The sequence below is a fragment of the Pezoporus wallicus genome, unplaced genomic scaffold, assembly GCF_028554395.1.
Source record: "Pezoporus wallicus isolate ANWC-B61680 ecotype Strahan unplaced genomic scaffold, APGP_CSIRO_Pwel_v1 contig_1181, whole genome shotgun sequence".
Lineage (NCBI taxonomy): Eukaryota > Metazoa > Chordata > Aves > Psittaciformes > Psittacidae > Pezoporus > Pezoporus wallicus.
Genome location: NW_026641428.1, coordinates 5,627,197 through 5,644,254, shown reverse-complemented (window position 1 = coordinate 5,644,254; position 17,058 = coordinate 5,627,197). Strand labels below are relative to the sequence as shown.

The window sequence follows — 17,058 nt, the reverse complement described above, 5'->3', positions numbered from 1 at the left end:
GCTTTGACAGAACACTGTGTCTGTATACTGTAATGGGCATATAGTACCATATATATGGGTATATTATACTATGTTGGAGAACGCTTCAGAGCTTTGTAATGCAGATGCTGTTTTCTAGCAACAGCAACCATTTAGAAACCAGAAGTTGCTTCTCCCAGAGAAAATTGCGATTATATCAAAGCAGTTCAGTTCCTCTCAGTTCTTCACAACAAAACTCTGTGCTTGGTTTCCAATACCAAAATTCTAACATTGCAACTTCTTCATAAGAATTAAATGGAAACAGAAATAAAGGGGGAAGAAAAAGCTTTTAGAGTGTTAACTCTCCACGGCAGGAGGAAGCCAGCATGGGCATTGAGCTCGGCACACTCATCCCCTTCTCCCTGCTGAAAGGGACACAAAAAGAACTCTGGCTAAGCATTTATTTTTCTGCTAATGTGAAAGTTTTCTTTTAAAGAGGAAGCAGATTGAACAGAGCACGAGAAAAGAATTTGGCTCTGGCTTATTTCCAAAGGTTTTTTTCCTGATGATTTACTGTTATCACTTGTATTCACACTACAACCAGCCTCAAAAAGAAATACCCAAAACCAAAACCAGGCCCCCCCCCTACACCCAACAACAAAAAACCCATAGCACAAAAGCACTAAGAAGTAGGATCTTTCCTACTGCTAAATTCTGCTAATAAGCTATATAAGAAGAGAATCACATAAGAGTGCCTATGTTCATTCACATTTGAGTAGTAGCATAGCTAAGCCTCTAGATCTGGAACTTTAGAGCACATCGAAAGATGGCGAATCTCCAAAGTATAAAACAAAATGGTTGACACTAATTGAACTTTTTGTTTTACTTTAGCTGTATAATAAAATAGAAAACATCCAAATACCTCTGAAGTCAAAAATGTTTAGTTTCACTATAGTCTTTCCAGTAGTTTTATTTCAAAAGGAGTCTGGTTGGATATTCAGGGAGGAGATATAAATGCTAATTCTCCTAGAACATGAACAATAGAAATTTCTATATTTGTAGGAGCCCTCTCACCCTCAGCCCTGGTGGCAGTCAATTGTGCATGCCCAGTTTATGTAGCAACTCACAAGCATACCACTTTTAGACTGGCATTCAAACTAAAAGGAGGTAAAACAAGGCCAAAAGGAGTGCTAACAGGATTGCTTTGTTATTGTATAGGTGATTAAAAGAGAATGTGGATGTTTGCCATCAGCTTCTGTTACTTATACCTTTTGGTACGACCTACACACAGTTTCATTATCCCTGCCTGCAATGATATTAAAAGACAGGTAGGGATATAAAGCTAACTTGGGCCCAAACACAAATCTATAATTTCAGTAACATTTTCTTTCCATTTTTAGGAGATATAAGTTTTACCTGCAGACCTACTCCAGGGAAAAGATTACATGAGTAAGGCTCAACGCAGCAGGATCTACATTTCAACTGATCACTTAAACTAAAAACATAGTAATAAACCAGCACAAATACTATCAAAGTACTCCTACCAAGAGACAGACATCCTGACCATATCATGATTTTGGGGTTATTTTTTTTTTCACATAACAGAACTGTCTTCCATCCTTGCAACCAGAGCTTGTTCAATTCTAGCTAGAAGAAAGCCTGTACCAAACAGCAACAAGTAGATCTTGTTTAACATGACTGTAGAACTATGCTCTAGATGGGTTTTCATACAAATTCAGTATCCACAACTTCTTATAAATACGAGTCACAGTAAGATTCTCAATTTCCCCCTCACCTCCCAGTTTCAGGACTCCTACCACTGGTATTAATCATTCTACCTTTGGGTTCAAACATACAATTTACCTATTGGATGCCAGCCCCACCCCCAAAGGGACTGTGGAGATTTTTATACATATCAAGAAGCCCCAGGCTTATTATTTGGAAGAAAGGTACAACCCAAAGATGAAAGTGTGATGCTATCCTCTCCTAATATTTGGAGGCTATACAATTACTTATACCTCCAACACAGCCCACCATTACCTGGGTGCTGGTGCTTAGGACACCATAGACTGGCCAGCCTGTACCTGACACAGAAAGCCCTATCATTTGCTCTGTTTCAGTTGTGAGGCTAAGAACATGAAAGAACAGCAGGCAGGGCTTCTAAAATAGCCACACTAGCTCATGCCACTGGCCATGCAAGAGCTCCACTAGCAAAAAGCTGTAAGAGACCAAACTGGTTTATGCCAGCAGAGGTCAGTGGGTGACTCTCTTGCCAATGTTTCAGATGCACATTGCTATTACAGAGGTTTCAAAATCAGCTATGTTCCCTCACCCTGGAACACTGAAAGCCATTATTTGACTAGATGCAACCATTTTGCCCTTTTTGATTCCATTAGCCTACCCAACGCAAATTATGGTGATGTTTTGTTGTTACCATCTCCTTAACTTTTCTCTTCAAAATGGCAGACAAAATAAAGGTATATTTGAGGCTAAGAAGGGGCATGGGGTAGTTTCCAAAGCTAACGCCTATTTTTTAGATTTTCAATACAGGTCCCTACACTAATGCAAATGTAACTGGTTAAATAGATGAGTGCATTACTCTGGAACGTGCAGCATATGCTACTTCATCAGCCTGTGAAGCAACACTTCACTTCTGGTTTTGTAATTTATAAATAACAAAAAAAAAAACAACCCGGTTTGCTTAATAAGTAAAGAAAACAAAATCGTTCTCAAGATTTTAAGAGATCTAATGCTTCAGAATTTGCCTTACCTAAAAAGAGAGACAGGGAAGAAACAACATATATACTAATCTAAGAGGATCTTCGTATAGTAAGGTGGGTTTGGCCAATTCTATCAAGAGGCTGCGTCACTTTAATTAAAAGCTTACTCTTAAGCAAGCTTGGGCTTTTATTTACATATTTAACTTTAAGAGGTTACCACTCACCCTTTTGGCACAGTCACTTCTCTCAGACTAATACATAGCCACAAATGCCCTTCCCATCCACCTCTCATCACAGGGCACAAAGGTCCAAGGAATTTAAGTTTGCCTATTAATCTTCTCACTATTTTATTTCTAGAAGTTACAAATTATTATACCTGGTTAAAAAAAAAAAAAAAAAATAGAAATTACATAAGATCACCTGGCTCTAAAGCAGAGAGTACTGAGGGAGTATCAACTCATACAGCCTTTTTCAATAATAAATTAACCATCATTCTACCTCAAATAAGCTTCATTCTTCTGTTCGCCCTTTAACAATGATGCTCCATTTCCATGCATCTTTGTTTTTAAAGCTGCAGAATTAGGATCTTTCCCTCACAAAGTTTCTTAAATTGCTGCCATTTGCTGCAGATATAAACCATAAGCTCTTCAATGATGTCAAGTTAGTATCAGTACTGAAGTAGCTGCGGTACAGAGGCTTGGGAAAAAAGGGTTGTTGAGGCACCTCAAAATCATCATGTAAACCATAAACATACTACACAATCATATAAAATTTATTCTCACATCACCAGCAGCGTGATGAAAGGTAGTGCATCTAAACAAAGCCCTTTGGTGAGAGTTAACATGAGGATTTTACCAGTGGAGCATTTGAGGACAGTGCAGTTGCTCTGCTCGATCTCTTCTTTCCCATTTCCTCTCTCACTACAGGTTAGCTTTGTGTAATCTTATGCCACTGTCTCATAACTCTTCTCTCTAGACCCCCCTATGCTGATGCAAAAGCGAACAGCATTTGTGTTCAAATTGATGCATCCTCCTCAACCTTCTCAGCTCAGGATATACGCATCTTGCTTAAAAAAATAAACAACCCCCCAAAATATAGAATAAGTAGAAGAGTAAGCACATAGCACGCATGCTTAAAGTCCGTATCTGGCCTGAACCTATACATTTCTACCGTCACAAGTTAGTCACCAGGTATCAAACAACTGAATCCAAGCAGCATGAATATCAGAGCCAGCAGGGCAGGGGAGAGAAAGATGTCCTAGTCCTACTATTCCCCCAGGTACAAGGGGAGCAGCCAACTCCTTTACTTTGCAACATTTACCTGAAAGATCGTAAATTCCAAGTACAGCTCTAAGGGGCTATTTAAAAACAATTGAGGCAAAAATTCTATCTCACAAAATTTTTATTTTCAAAATAAAACTTTGTACAGAACATTGCAGATCTGAGTCTAAATACAGCAGTTTCCATTATACGATGCAAGGGTTTGCTTTTAGAAGAGTCCTTTCACACAGCAATCAGAAGGCAAGATCAGCAATTAGGAGGGAAAAAAAACAAATTGCCCTTATCTGTCAGAATATGTATTTCTAGAGTTCTTTCTTCATGAAATGTACCTAGGGGGTAGAGCACTCTCCACCTCAGACTGCACAGCTATTCACACTATAAAAACAAGATAAGGACAGATTTTCAAAAGGACAGGGATTTGTGAAACAGAACTGCAGTTCTGAGACAAAAATACCTTTTGTTTCCAGGTTTCTCTCTCCTCCCATCCACACCAATGTAATTCCCAGAAAGCTCTAAACCATGGATCATTACGTATATGTACAGTGCAAATACTGTGCAAGCAGAGAAGTCTAAAGCCATGTTTTGTTCTAGCGCTCAATAAACGCAAGTCGAGTCTGCTGCTATTCGACTGTACATTATTTATAACATTGCATTCTAAACCTTATACAAAGCTTATACAGAAGTATCCATAACCAAACTAAGCACATTTGTACACTTTGTGGTTCTCTGGATGCAATTTTCATGGCATTTTCTTTTCTGCAGCACTGAGTATACAAGATCCCATCCCCATAGCATGTTAGAATATAGAATACTTCAGCTCCAACGGTTTTTATTGTACTCATGCTTCATTAGTATCACGCAAAATATCCTACAATCATGCAGAGCTGGTACAAAAATATGGCTGGACTGTTAACGAGGAAACCACAGCACAAACCACATTTTTAAGTGCTCACAAACTGTATGCAACCCATTACATCTCCCTTTATTTTTAAAAGCCTTTTTTGATGAGGCACTTGCCCTTCCTCATCTGTTGAGGATGTCTCTTGAGAATGTTACCTATTCACGTTTATGCTGATCAATGCAACTGGAAGAATAACTCACTTTTAAGCTGGACTGTAGCTTAGAAAGCTCACACCTTTTAGGCTTTCTAGAGATAAAAAATATCAGGCTTCAGATTTTAGTGATCTCTCTCTAGTGATCTGTCATTATCCCTTTTCCAGAGACTCAAATTCAGCAAGCTACCATCTTTCATGCACTTCGCTGTTTCCCAACACCCACTACCCCTCTACTTAACCAAGCCCTGGTCCTGAAAGCATTCCTCTTCCCCTGGACCAATGCTGATTCAGCTAGAGCAGGAAGAGGAGAACACACAAACCCGATAAATTTATCAAACAGTACATTCTGGTTTAGACAGAGTGGTCACTTCACAATGTACACCAGTATGTTCACATCACTGTCATCACTAGGTAAGGCTAGTGCCGGTGCTATGAAAGCTATTAGCAGCAGCCTCCTTTCATCTAAGCAAAAATACAAAGTGTCACCCCCCCGTCTCTGCTGCACTTTTTAAGTCACTTGGGGAATCTCCCTTAAAATGGCCAATGTGCACTTTGAGTACTCTATAAAACCATGTATTAGCGCTTGGAGACTGCTCAGCTACAACTTTTAGGGCTTCCTTTTTGAACTTAAGAACATGTTATTTTAGAGAATTCTTAGTTTTTATTTGATCATTTATGTTCAGTAACTCTGTATTGCAGAAGCTGGCCTGGAGTTAAGCACGTACTTTCCACTGGGTCTGTGGGGAACAGTGCCCTGAATTTTCACAATATCTATTACCTTTTTGTGATCAACTTCAAAGCAGAAATAAACCTGCAGCACATCTCACTGCATGAATAAAACTCTAATGGCTTAAAGCCCCATCTCCTTTCAGGAACAACAAAAAAAAAAGAAGTTATTGCCATGAAGGCAAGGACTGATGCTATCTGATTTGCAAAGGTGTTTAAAAAGAAAACAATGGCCTATGGGCAGAGACCTTCATTAAACAGTTTTCCCAAGAAAAACAGTGATATGTACTGAGATATGTAAAAGTCCTTTATCCCTTTTTACCCAAAAGGAAAGGGAAGCAAGGCACTGGCTTTGTAATCGCATTTGATTAAACAATTAATTGTAGGCAATAATAGGACATTGGTGAAAGAGTATGTAACTTGAAGGCAATCATGGCTTCAGTCTTCCATTCCAAATTCTTGTTTCAGACTGAAAGACAAGCAGAAACATGAATTAGCTTATAGCAAAACATTGTGTTAAAACTCTTCTGACAATTAGTGGAAGGCTTGACAATAAACACAGAGGAAGTTATCTTGAGATCTACCTGACAAACCAGGGTGCAGAGAGCTCTCCTCTCCCAGTTTTAAACTGCTTATCCCTCTTTAGAGCACAGCTATGCCACTGACACAATAGCATACTTACCTTTTCAAGTAGGCATGGACATTGTCATAGCCATGGTACTTGGCCAGATAGACCAGGACACCTGTAGCACATCGGCCATTTCGCTGTCTGCAGAAGCTACAGTTGCAGATTCCACGACATGGTGGGCACCTCCATGTCTAGAGAGAGGACAGACAGCATCCTTTTAGATGAACTGAAATGCCAGACACAATTCACACCTGCAACTTAAGAGGGCCCTGCTCTGCATCAAGTTCTGCAATGAACATCAGCACTGCAGAAGCAGTCTAAACTAGAGCAAGAGTGTAAATTCTCCAGCCTGTACAGGACTGACCTCTCCTTTGCCTGCCTTGCACATAACCACACGAAGCGTTCCACTCTGCTCAACTCCCACACCACTTCAACAGCCCACAACAGCAGCACTTTGTCCACAATACAGTTCCTTTCCATAGGGCTTTAAGTACTAATGCATGACAAAAGAGAACACTATTCTGATGCTTCAAATACAAAAAACATTTTGGCAGCTGCTCTGCTCTTATAGTTCACTCCTGCAAATAAACCTACAGAAGTAGTAAGTAACGACAAGTTCTACGTAACACAAAGTTGTGTGATTCAGTTTGAATTAAACCAGGACAGCATTATATACTACACCACTGTAAATAGCTATCCTGCTAAAACTCTTTTCACTGTAAACAATGCACCTCTCTGCTCAAGTTAAGCACAATAAAGCCAACATTCAGAATTGTCTTACCGGATCCAGCAACGCCGCTCTGACGTCTTCCCCATATCTATTGCGGAGGCATGGCCCACAGAACTGGCCCCGCACTCCTATGCAATCAGGGTTACGACAATTCGTCTTGGTGTCTATGGTTTTTTGGCGACACTGATGACAGGTGGATCCCTAGAACACAGGGAAAGTAGTTCAGGAAACAAGACATTTAAGATGGCTCTTTAGTTAGGGGAATAGAACATTTAACAAGCAATCTCTTCAGCAGCTGGCAGTGCCTAACCTAAAACAGAAAGCCACCTTGTAACTTTGAGCCAAGACTGTTTTAACATTGTATCTTCACTGCCTGTGAGTCACTTTCCTCAGCTGATAGCGCCTAAGTACGAAAACTGTTTCAGCATGGAAGCAACCTAACTGTTAAAACTTTGTAAAGGCCATTCTACACTTTCAGAAGGTAAATGATGACATTTCAAGACCTCAGACAAATTCCCCCCAAAATCACACCCTTCCTTTCCATGAGAGGAAGTCTGTTCTGTTTGATGCTAAACCACAAGCAGGGAATAACAAGAAAATGACTTCGCAAAGTATGTATTTCACAAAGTTTGAGTATACTTACTGTGGCTCTATTATATACTTTCTCTCTTGCAGATCCACAAATATTATACAGCTCTTCCTCTGTTATCTCCTCAACTGGGCGCACAACATGTGGAAAAGCCATGGCACCACGGTGACCCCTCCTGGGAGTTCGGGTTTCATGCTGAACAGTGAAGACACTTGCAGTAAGTACTAGTTTCAGCAAAAATGCTACATAAACAAGGTGTGAATGTTCAAAGCAGCGTCAAAGTCTCAAATACCCATCATATAGTTAAACGAGATAACAGATTCTTTGCAAAGATATATGATATGGATACAGCTTTAGTAGCTTTGCTTGATCTGTCACCTTCAGGGTGCAGAAATGGTGCTGGACCTTGCTTAATTCCTGCTGGAGTGCAAGAGTGATTTTTCAAGGATAAGGCAGGGTAAATGAAGAACACATACAACATTGTATTTTCTGTACTGCTTCCCAGGGCATAGCATACTCATAACCCTGGTAAACTCTGTATGAATTGCGATTTTCTTGAAGCAATAGAAAACCACCTTCTTAATCAACCTGCAACAGGGAAACTAGAACCTCAACATACCTCCAGGTATTCATCAGACATCTTTCTTCTTCTCACGAAGACGTATGGGTCATCATCTTCCTCCTCTTGTAAAAGAGTAGGAGGACCTTCAATCAGCGATCTGGATCTTGTGTGAGGCCGACAACTTCGGTCTGGGTTCCTCCTCAAAGCACTTCTTGGCACTGAATGCCTTGGAAGTCGCCTTGACCCCTGGTAAAATTTAAAAGCCCCCAATGAAAAAGGCAAAAAAACAAGCAGCTCCTGTCCCTACTATCAATTCCATCCCCAACAGACATGCCTTCCTTCTGGCTTTCCCAACGATGAAGTCTTCTGCCTGTCCCAAATCAGGAAACACAAGGCAAAAAACACCCTAGGCAAACTCATCTTAGTCAATCTGCTAGCTGCAGAGAAATAGCCAAAAGCAAGTTTGTGTCCACACTGGTGTATGACACAGTAAGTCCCCCAAGCACCAGCAGAAGAACCTGTGTCTATGAGAAATTGTGACTTCTAATGTTGTTCCCATCTTCACATAGCTTACAGATAAATTAGCAGTGAAATTCATTACGCTGCCAGCTTACAACCTAGCCTCCTTTAAGGACCTAGTTAGGCCAAATGTAAGGTTTCTTTCAAGGCTTCAAACTCACCAAATACTCAGGCTTGAGCTTCAAAGTCTGAGCTGGCCCCCTTTATCTCCGGCCTTTATGTAAACACCTCTTTACACAGCACCTTGTTTAGTTTTATTGGCCTGTGGAGACACCTAACCTTTATGAATTAATCTACTCTGCTTTATTCAGTTGCAAATCAAAAGAAAATTGCACAATGCGGACGTCTGTTTTAGGATCCAATAAAATTCTAAACTGGACTTTGATTTACAAGGCTTATTAAGTTTTTCAGTTGAGAATCTTGCTCTGTAATGTTAGAATTTGGCTCAGAAATCTGAGGGCAAATATATTAAATATATATACTTACATGACTGACAGTTGGCAACGATTTTCTCCCACCAAAGATACCAGAAACATTTTGCAACTCGGCCATCAGTTTTGCAAGCTAACAAGAGAAAAAGGAAAAAAAGCAGAGCCTTAAAACAGTGTTTATGTGCTATGACAGACTATTACAATAGAACTGGCTAGAAGTACAGTTACTTTTAGGAAAGGCAACCACTCTTAAATTTTACTTTAATGTCTTATTTATGTTCTAGTAACTAAATTCTCATTAAAGTTAATCTGAACCACCAAAGAGTTATGTAAGTCAAGGGGAAAGGGGAGAAAAGGGGAGGACCCGAGGCAGACGGTGAGTACTTGCCATCGCTTTGTTTTCCTTTATGTTTAAAGCTCTTTTTTCTAAAAACATGGCACCATTTTCTTCAGAGTCAGAGTCTGAATCTGGAGCAGGCATCAGCTTTTCAGCAAGAGGCTCCATCTCACCCTTCCTTCTTTCTGACCTTCGAGGTGGAAACTTCATGGCTACTTTTAAAGGAACCGAGCATTTCTGCCTTCTCTGAGCTATGTCACTTTCAGCATTTATATCATTCTCCTCTGAATCCGATTCCAGTTTCTGTTAACAAACAGAAAAGAAGCAGATAAATCCAAGTGAATTGCTCTGCAATTAAATACAGTCTAGCAATCTTTTGTTTGGGGTAGTTAAGAGACTATCTGGCCAAAGCAGTGGCACATCAGAAAAAGGAGGCTGGTTTCAGCTGCAGCAGTCTTAGCTGTCACTTGCAGGTCTAATAGCAAAGACAGTTTGTGCGTCAGTATGAGAAAGAGAACTGCATTTAAAAAGTTTGATTTTGTAACATACTTGGCTGTAGAAAAGGCCACTATGCAGTTCTCAGCAAAGGGTCAAACTCAAGTTTGTAAGCTATCAAGAACAGTCATTCTTACAGTATCAGTGATAGATACTAAGAAAAAACTTCGTTCTAGAGCCAGTCAGTGAAATAATTATGAATAAAATCCTAGTATTCTCTTATCTTTGAATTCAGATACTTTGCTTTACAGCTTTGGAAAGAACCAAGGGTTTAGTGAGGACAAATTAATTTCTTTAGTGAAAAGCCCATTTTGCAACAGCCTTTGACTTTCAGGCTTGCACTCAGTAAGAAAGCCTTATTTTGGTCATAGGTAAAAACAGGCTTCTTGCTTCATATGCACAGACCATCAGCCTCAAATGGCAATCCTTATTTGCACAGGGCTTTTATTAAACCAGCTATGCAATTCTGGTTGCCCATTATGTGTAGTTATTGATTCCTTTTTCTTACACATCTATTCCAGCTTTGTTTCCCACTTACCCTCTTTACAGTTGTGTCTTACTGAACTCTGTTCTTCTAGCCAGACCTTACTCTTTTCTAGCCATTTCTCAGCAAGCTCTGAAGTTACTACGAAGTGACTATTTTATACCAAACATGCTACTACTTCTGTTTTCTCTACTAAACACCAACTGGGTGTCTTTCTAAGCAACAAAACTGCTCTTGCAGTGATGTCAAGGAAAAGCAGGAAGGCGATTTCACCACCTATCACTATTTCTCTACTGCTAAAGTAGAAAGCATTTCCTGTTACACTGTCAGAGTGCAGGTCTGACTGCATGTCAACAGACACAGAAATTTTTCTCAGGTTTGCTGGAATCTGTGGGCTAGCATAACATTTCATATTGAGGAAACCAGAAATGTTGAGTTTAATAGAGTAACATCCAGCAAGGATAGTTGTAAGAGTTATTATAATTCAAAATCCATACAGCAGATTTTATTCTGAACTTGCAAAGCTCAGGAGCTTGAGGACTTTTTATGGAGACAAAAAAAAAATGAAGCTATGGTTACTTAGACTGTACATTAAATAAGACAATGCTGCTCTATGACAACATTTGACTTTCAGCTGAAGCTGCCATTATTTCTCAATTATTAATAATTTAAATTTAAAAATGCAAACTAAAATCAACTGTCTTACCAATGCATCTTGAATCTCATTTTCTGAAAAGCCACAGAACGATTCATCATCAGATGCTTCATGAAAAATCTTGGCCAGTTCTTCTCCAATATCTGACCTAAACTTGCATTTCTATGAAGAATAAAACATCCTTTAACTTAAATTGTACAGAAAGTTATTCACATTTGCAAGTGCAGTATAAGCAAACAACTTTTTTTAAAAAAAGGTGTTTCAGAACCACAGCTGCAAATTATAGAATGGTTTGGGTTGGAAAGGACATTGAGATCATCCAGTTCCAACCCCCCTGCCATGGGCAGGAACACCTTGCACTAAAGCATGTCAAACCAAGACTCATCCATCCTGGACTTGAACACCAGCAGGGATGAAGCATCCACAACTTCCCTGAGCAACATAATTCCACTTCCTCACCACCCTCAGGCATGTCAGGTTAGGTGACATTCCAAAGGCTAGAATAAATAGCTAAACTGTTTCCAACACTTACCACATGGAAGCACAAATTAAGAGTGAAATGAAATTACAGCATATAGCATAGATTAGTAACTACTTTACAAAAACATGCAGAGCAAACTGTTCTAATCATGAACAAAAAACATTTACTAGCTTTACATGTTTGCAAGCTTTACTAGCACTGCGCTTTCAGCTCTATTTGTTCTGGTACTGTACTTACTGTGTTTGCAAAATTATCAGAACCAAAACTGTCACAACTGTCATCGGAGGATGAGGATGTTTCCATGGGGATCAGTTTTGTATTTCGGAAGGCTGTGAAGTTTTTCCTTCCTGAACGTCGACGCTGCGAAAGGACAACGGGAACACCATTATTAAAAGAGACCTACTTCAGCACACTAGATCCTTAAATTGAAGTTTAGGAGGTTTGAACATTTTAGGATGTTTAACAGTCTTGAATACAAGTCAACAGTATTATCATCAGCTCTGAAGTAATTCCCAGAATTAGAAATGGGAATAATTTCTACTCTGATACACTTCTGCTCATTGCTATAGATGATTTCCTTTCAGTTTTAGAAATACCTTTTTTTAAGCAATATACACAAAAATCATACCCTTCCCCACTCACTATAGACAATGCTGGGAAAAAAATACAAGTACACAAGCAGTACCTAGCAATCTGCTTTGACTTAATTACTTTTAGTTTGAGGCAAACACTAAACGCACTGCAGCTCTTGAGAATCCTATCCACAGGACCTTTGAACTGCTCTAGACATGGCAGCTTGCTGTTTTGTTAATTTTATTACCACTTTGAAATACATTTTTGATGGTCTTCAGGTTTTCATTTCACAGGGCCCCAAAGGAAGCCTGCTGCACGCACACTTAGATGGTGCCCAAGTAGAGCGCTCTCACCAGTACCAGATCATGGGCTCCACCGTGTCAAGTACTTTACAATCGGGGTTTAAGCAGCAACTAGCCGGTGCAATTTGAAGCCCTCCGCCCTCTCCCCAGCACCATTCAGCTCACTGCCTGTCGGGGGAGCAGCACCGCAGCACCCCCGGGCCTTGCCCACGCTTCAGTTTTACTGGTGCTGAGGGGAAATAAAAACTGCTCGGCGCGGCCCAGGCACAAAAGGGGCCGCTTTTGCATCGCCTGAGGGGGAGCCCAGCCGGAGGAATCCCGCTGCGGCGGCCCCACAACAGTACGGGGCCGCCCAGCACTGTGAGGCCCAGCCCAGGAGACCCGGAATCGCCCCCGCACACAAACACGCCCTTCCCCTGGCCGGGGCGCGGGCAGCTCTCCCCGCCTCACTCCCCTGCTAAGATGGTGCCGTCCCCTCCCCTCACACTCACACATACACCTCACGGCTCTCCCCCCCAAGCCCTGAGGTACCTTCCTCCTTCCCACCCGCAGCGGGCCCCGCGCGCCGCCGCCCTCACCCCCCAGCCGTAGCGGGGCAGCGGCGAGGCGGGCGCACTCAGTGCGGCTGCTGCCGGGCCGCGCGTACCCCCCCCCCCCCCCCCCCTTCCTGCCCAGCGCAGCAGTGCCCCAGGTCCCAGCCATGCACAAAGACGCTCAGCACCGCGGCGGGGCAGGAGGCTGCCGGTCTGCAGGGCGGGGCTGCTCACACCTCATCCCCCACCCTGGAGTGGCCGGCGAGGACCAGCCCAAAGATTGGCCTCACCTGATCCCTACGGCTTCCGCACAGCCCGGCTTGCCCCGGCCATGAGACACACACACCACACCAACCACCCCACCACCCCCCGTAGGGCCGCCGGCAGAGCGCAGCCTCAAGCGCCGCAGCCCCGCCGGCAGCAGCGGTCCGCAGCCGTACTGCGAGCCCGGAGGGCAGCCCCCGGCCGCAGGGCAGCGCTCACCTGCGTGCGCGACAGACCCATGCTGGCGGCTGCTGGGCGACCAGCGGGAACTGAAGGTTCGCGCCAAAGCGACTGGGACTGCGGGAGGCGGGGCTCGACGGCGCTTTTCCCGCGTTGGCGCCCGCGTCCTGGCAGATGCAGCTGACACCCCCCTTGTGATGTGGCTCCCCGCATGCTCATCCCGCCCCCGGCGCCCACCCCTGTTAAGAACTCCATCAGCTCTCCCTGGGGTGCCCCGGAGGAGCTAGTGTGGGGGCCACGGGTTTTTTCTTTTACTCGCGGTGCGGAGTTTGTGGAGCTGCAAGGGCCTGGCTTGTGGCGCGAAAAGCTCCCGGTCGGAACCCCGCGGGAGCCAGAGGGGCGGGGCGCGGGGGGAAGGACCGCCCCGTGCCGAGCTGGGCGGGGGGGGGGGAATGAAGGGTCGGGGTGACCACGTTGCCTGCAGCACTCCCGCTTTTGAAAACAATTGGATTTTATACGGCAAACCTGGGTTTGCTTCCACCGCTCTGAAGTAAACCCCAAAGCTCGCCAGTTTTCAGGGACAGAGCGGGTATCTCCACGCAGGAAAGGCCTGTGTCCTGGGCAGCCCCCGCGTCCCCTGGACACCCTTCGCCGGTGGAGTGAAGCCCTGCAAAGCGGGGCTGCAGTGGGTTAAGACACCCAGCAACGCACTCCCTTCGCTGTGCTCCCGCAGTAAAGGCAGTGTTACTTGCCAGTGCAGCAGGAGCACAGCTCAGCGTTGGGAGTGGGACCTTGGGTGTTGCTTCCCATGGGAGTACAGCAGCACAACAGGGGGTTACAAAGATCCTGGCTCTGCAAACAAAATATTACTTGAAGACAGGCCAGAAGAAAATAGATCGTCAGTCATTGTAAAATATTTTATGTAGTGTTTGTAATATAGCACTAAATCAGATACAGCTGTTAGGCACAGCAAAATATCTGCTGCACCACCAGTATTTGGCAGCAGTAGTAACGGGAGAAGCCTTGAGGAAGCTATACGGGATTTGTGGCCCTGGTGCTTGCTATAATCCCCTGCTTATCCTGGGGTTTCAGCAGGGCTCAATACCAGTGCAACTGTAGCTGCTCAGCATTTCCAGGTGCCTTCTGATGGGGGGAGGAAAGGAGGCCCCATGCACGTGCAGCCCGCACACAAACCTGCGCTGCTGTAAAGCAAACCACGAATTGTCTCTAAGCCAAAGCCTGCAAATCGGCTGCAGCACAATAGAGTACAAGAGCCCTCATGGAGGTTTCCTGTTTTCTGTCGGCATTATTCTTCCTGCGCACGCTTCAATCTGTCGTGTAAAAAAATCTCCATTTTAAGTAAGCCTGTAATTACATACTTACCTGCACCGCTGGCTTCTCAGCACACACACAAAAGCAGATGAACTAAACCCAGTTCTCCAGAGACCAGACCACACTCAATTCCTCTAAATCCACATTAGTGGAGGATTGCCACACAGATGGCTTCCAAACAAGACAGCTCAGATGGGAAGGAGAGGTGTTTCTTGAACTTTGATGTAGTTTTACCTCTTTCAGAAAAAAAAAAAAAAAAAATCTACAAATACATTTTACTTACACGGAAGAAAGGATCCAGTTTTTCAGCAGTAACAGCCCTAAACATCTTGAATCATGATTATCAGGATTTTATGAGAAAAGTGGCAGACCTTCACAGCTTTTAAAGAGCATCATATGAAATGTTATATAATACTGATGGGGGCAGCTGAATTCATACTTCAGACTGCAGTTAATTTGCCATTTAATGCTTAATGGAAACAGCATTGTTCAAACAACATATGTAGTCAAATGGCTTTAAAATTAATAGGCCAGAGCAGGGACGTTGTGTGGACGCCAGACAGGACATGTTGTGAACCATACTTCCAGCTTTAAAAAAAAAAAAATATTGTGAAAAAGGATTAATTTATTGAAAATTGTGTATGTCAGCTCATATATTTTACAGAGGATTGGGGAGAAGGGGGCAGGAAAGGGAGAAAAGAAATGGGAAGTATGTGAAGGGCAGGGGCTTACCTTCCCATGGTGCAGTGCAGGGTACCAGAAAACAGAGTTCTGTAACTCAGGAGATGGGTGTTGTGAACTGCACCCCAGTCATTTCCACTGTTTTAATTCCCCATGTTTTCTCCACGCTCTTCACACCCCTGTTCTACTACGCAGGGTCCAGATGCCCTCAGTGGATGGGCAGAACAAATTTATCAACTGGCTGTACCATGATAGAAAAGGTTTCTGAATGTTTGTTGAGACATAGGCAGCACCACTGTCCTACATCCAGCTATTTATGTATTTATTTTTAGCTGAGGACATGCAGAGCTGAATCCAGGTGAGCACTGCATTTTCACATACATTTAACTCAAGCTAACATGAGTGGAAGAAAATATTTCTGCCCATTTGGTCTCCTGGTCCAGGTCCTGCACTGCCTGTCCAGTGTTACCAGTCTGCCCATCTCCCTGCTGCCCAGCTGCGGATTGAGGTCACCCCTCATATGTCAGCGAAGATTATCTGGAGTATATAGGGATCAGAAGTTTCCAAAAAACCAGTCTCTTAAATTCTCATCTGTCCTTGAAATGAGTTGCCAGTACATAGTAGTGGCCCTTGGAAGACCTGCTGAGGGAATCTGCTGAAATTAAAGAGGGCCCTGTAGTAGATCGAGCGTGCGATGCTTTCTGCATCTATCTGGGGTAAATGAACTTGTTTATATATTGGGAGCTTCAAGCAGTAGCAATAACATGGGCCTCTAACAACAATAGCTCCATTGTCACAAGCAGTAAATGCGACCTTTAGTCTGCTGGGATGAAGGACAAACGCTGTCTTCCATGTCACCCTGTAGATTTCAGCTGTTGGCACTGCAACACAGCTTTTCTCTCTGGAGACAGGACTCCTGCTGGCTCTCCTACACGCTTCCTGTCTTAACTATGGACAACACATTTTATGCTCTAGTTTCCCCTTTTTTTCCCTTCCCCACCCCCCATCCCCCCCCCCCCCCCCCCGCCAATTGGGGCAGTACATTTCTACCTGCCTAAAATAGCATGTGGATACATTAATTAATGTTTGTGTGATGCTCATAATTATTGTGATGGGACTTGCACAGTGACACAGATTTATAGATGCAAGTATTTCAGAGGAAAGGGAAAGTTTGGATTCTCATGACCCCAGAGTACCTGTAGCACAATGCAATAACACGTATCTAAGCTTCATAGAAAAGAGTAAGATTGCAGCCACTAATGACAGTAATTAAAAATTTCTGTAAGAGCTGTCCAATCACCTCTTCATCTGAGCAAATTATAGTGTTATTGAAACCGTCAGTGCAATAAAATGAAGCTAAAAACATTTCACATTAAAATAATCAGACATTGATTTATGATGTAAATTGTAAATCGGTAACCTATAACACACACTAATTGTTTTTCTCTCTTGAAAGGTGTGTTGCTGTAAAAGATCTGATCAAGCGCGTGTATTTGTTCATATGTCAGCCTCCAGTGGCTAACCTTACAGTATGAGACATAAT

The 17,058-nt window shown here is 43.0% G+C and overlaps 1 protein-coding gene across 1 annotated transcript; it reads right to left on the bottom strand.

Annotated features, from left to right (window-relative positions):
* Positions 1-6,025: 6,025 nt before the first annotated feature.
* CDCA7 (cell division cycle associated 7) lies at positions 6,026-15,574 on the bottom strand. Its single transcript, XM_057423816.1, is given in 12 exon segments — positions 6,026-6,208; positions 6,422-6,558; positions 7,149-7,298; positions 7,741-7,881; positions 8,306-8,494; positions 9,254-9,331; positions 9,587-9,838; positions 11,221-11,331; positions 11,888-12,010; positions 13,542-13,855; positions 13,858-13,994; positions 15,567-15,574. Coding segments are annotated over 12 exon segments (1,671 nt in total). The 3' UTR covers positions 6,026-6,177.
* Between the last annotated feature and the right edge of the window lie 1,484 nt (positions 15,575-17,058).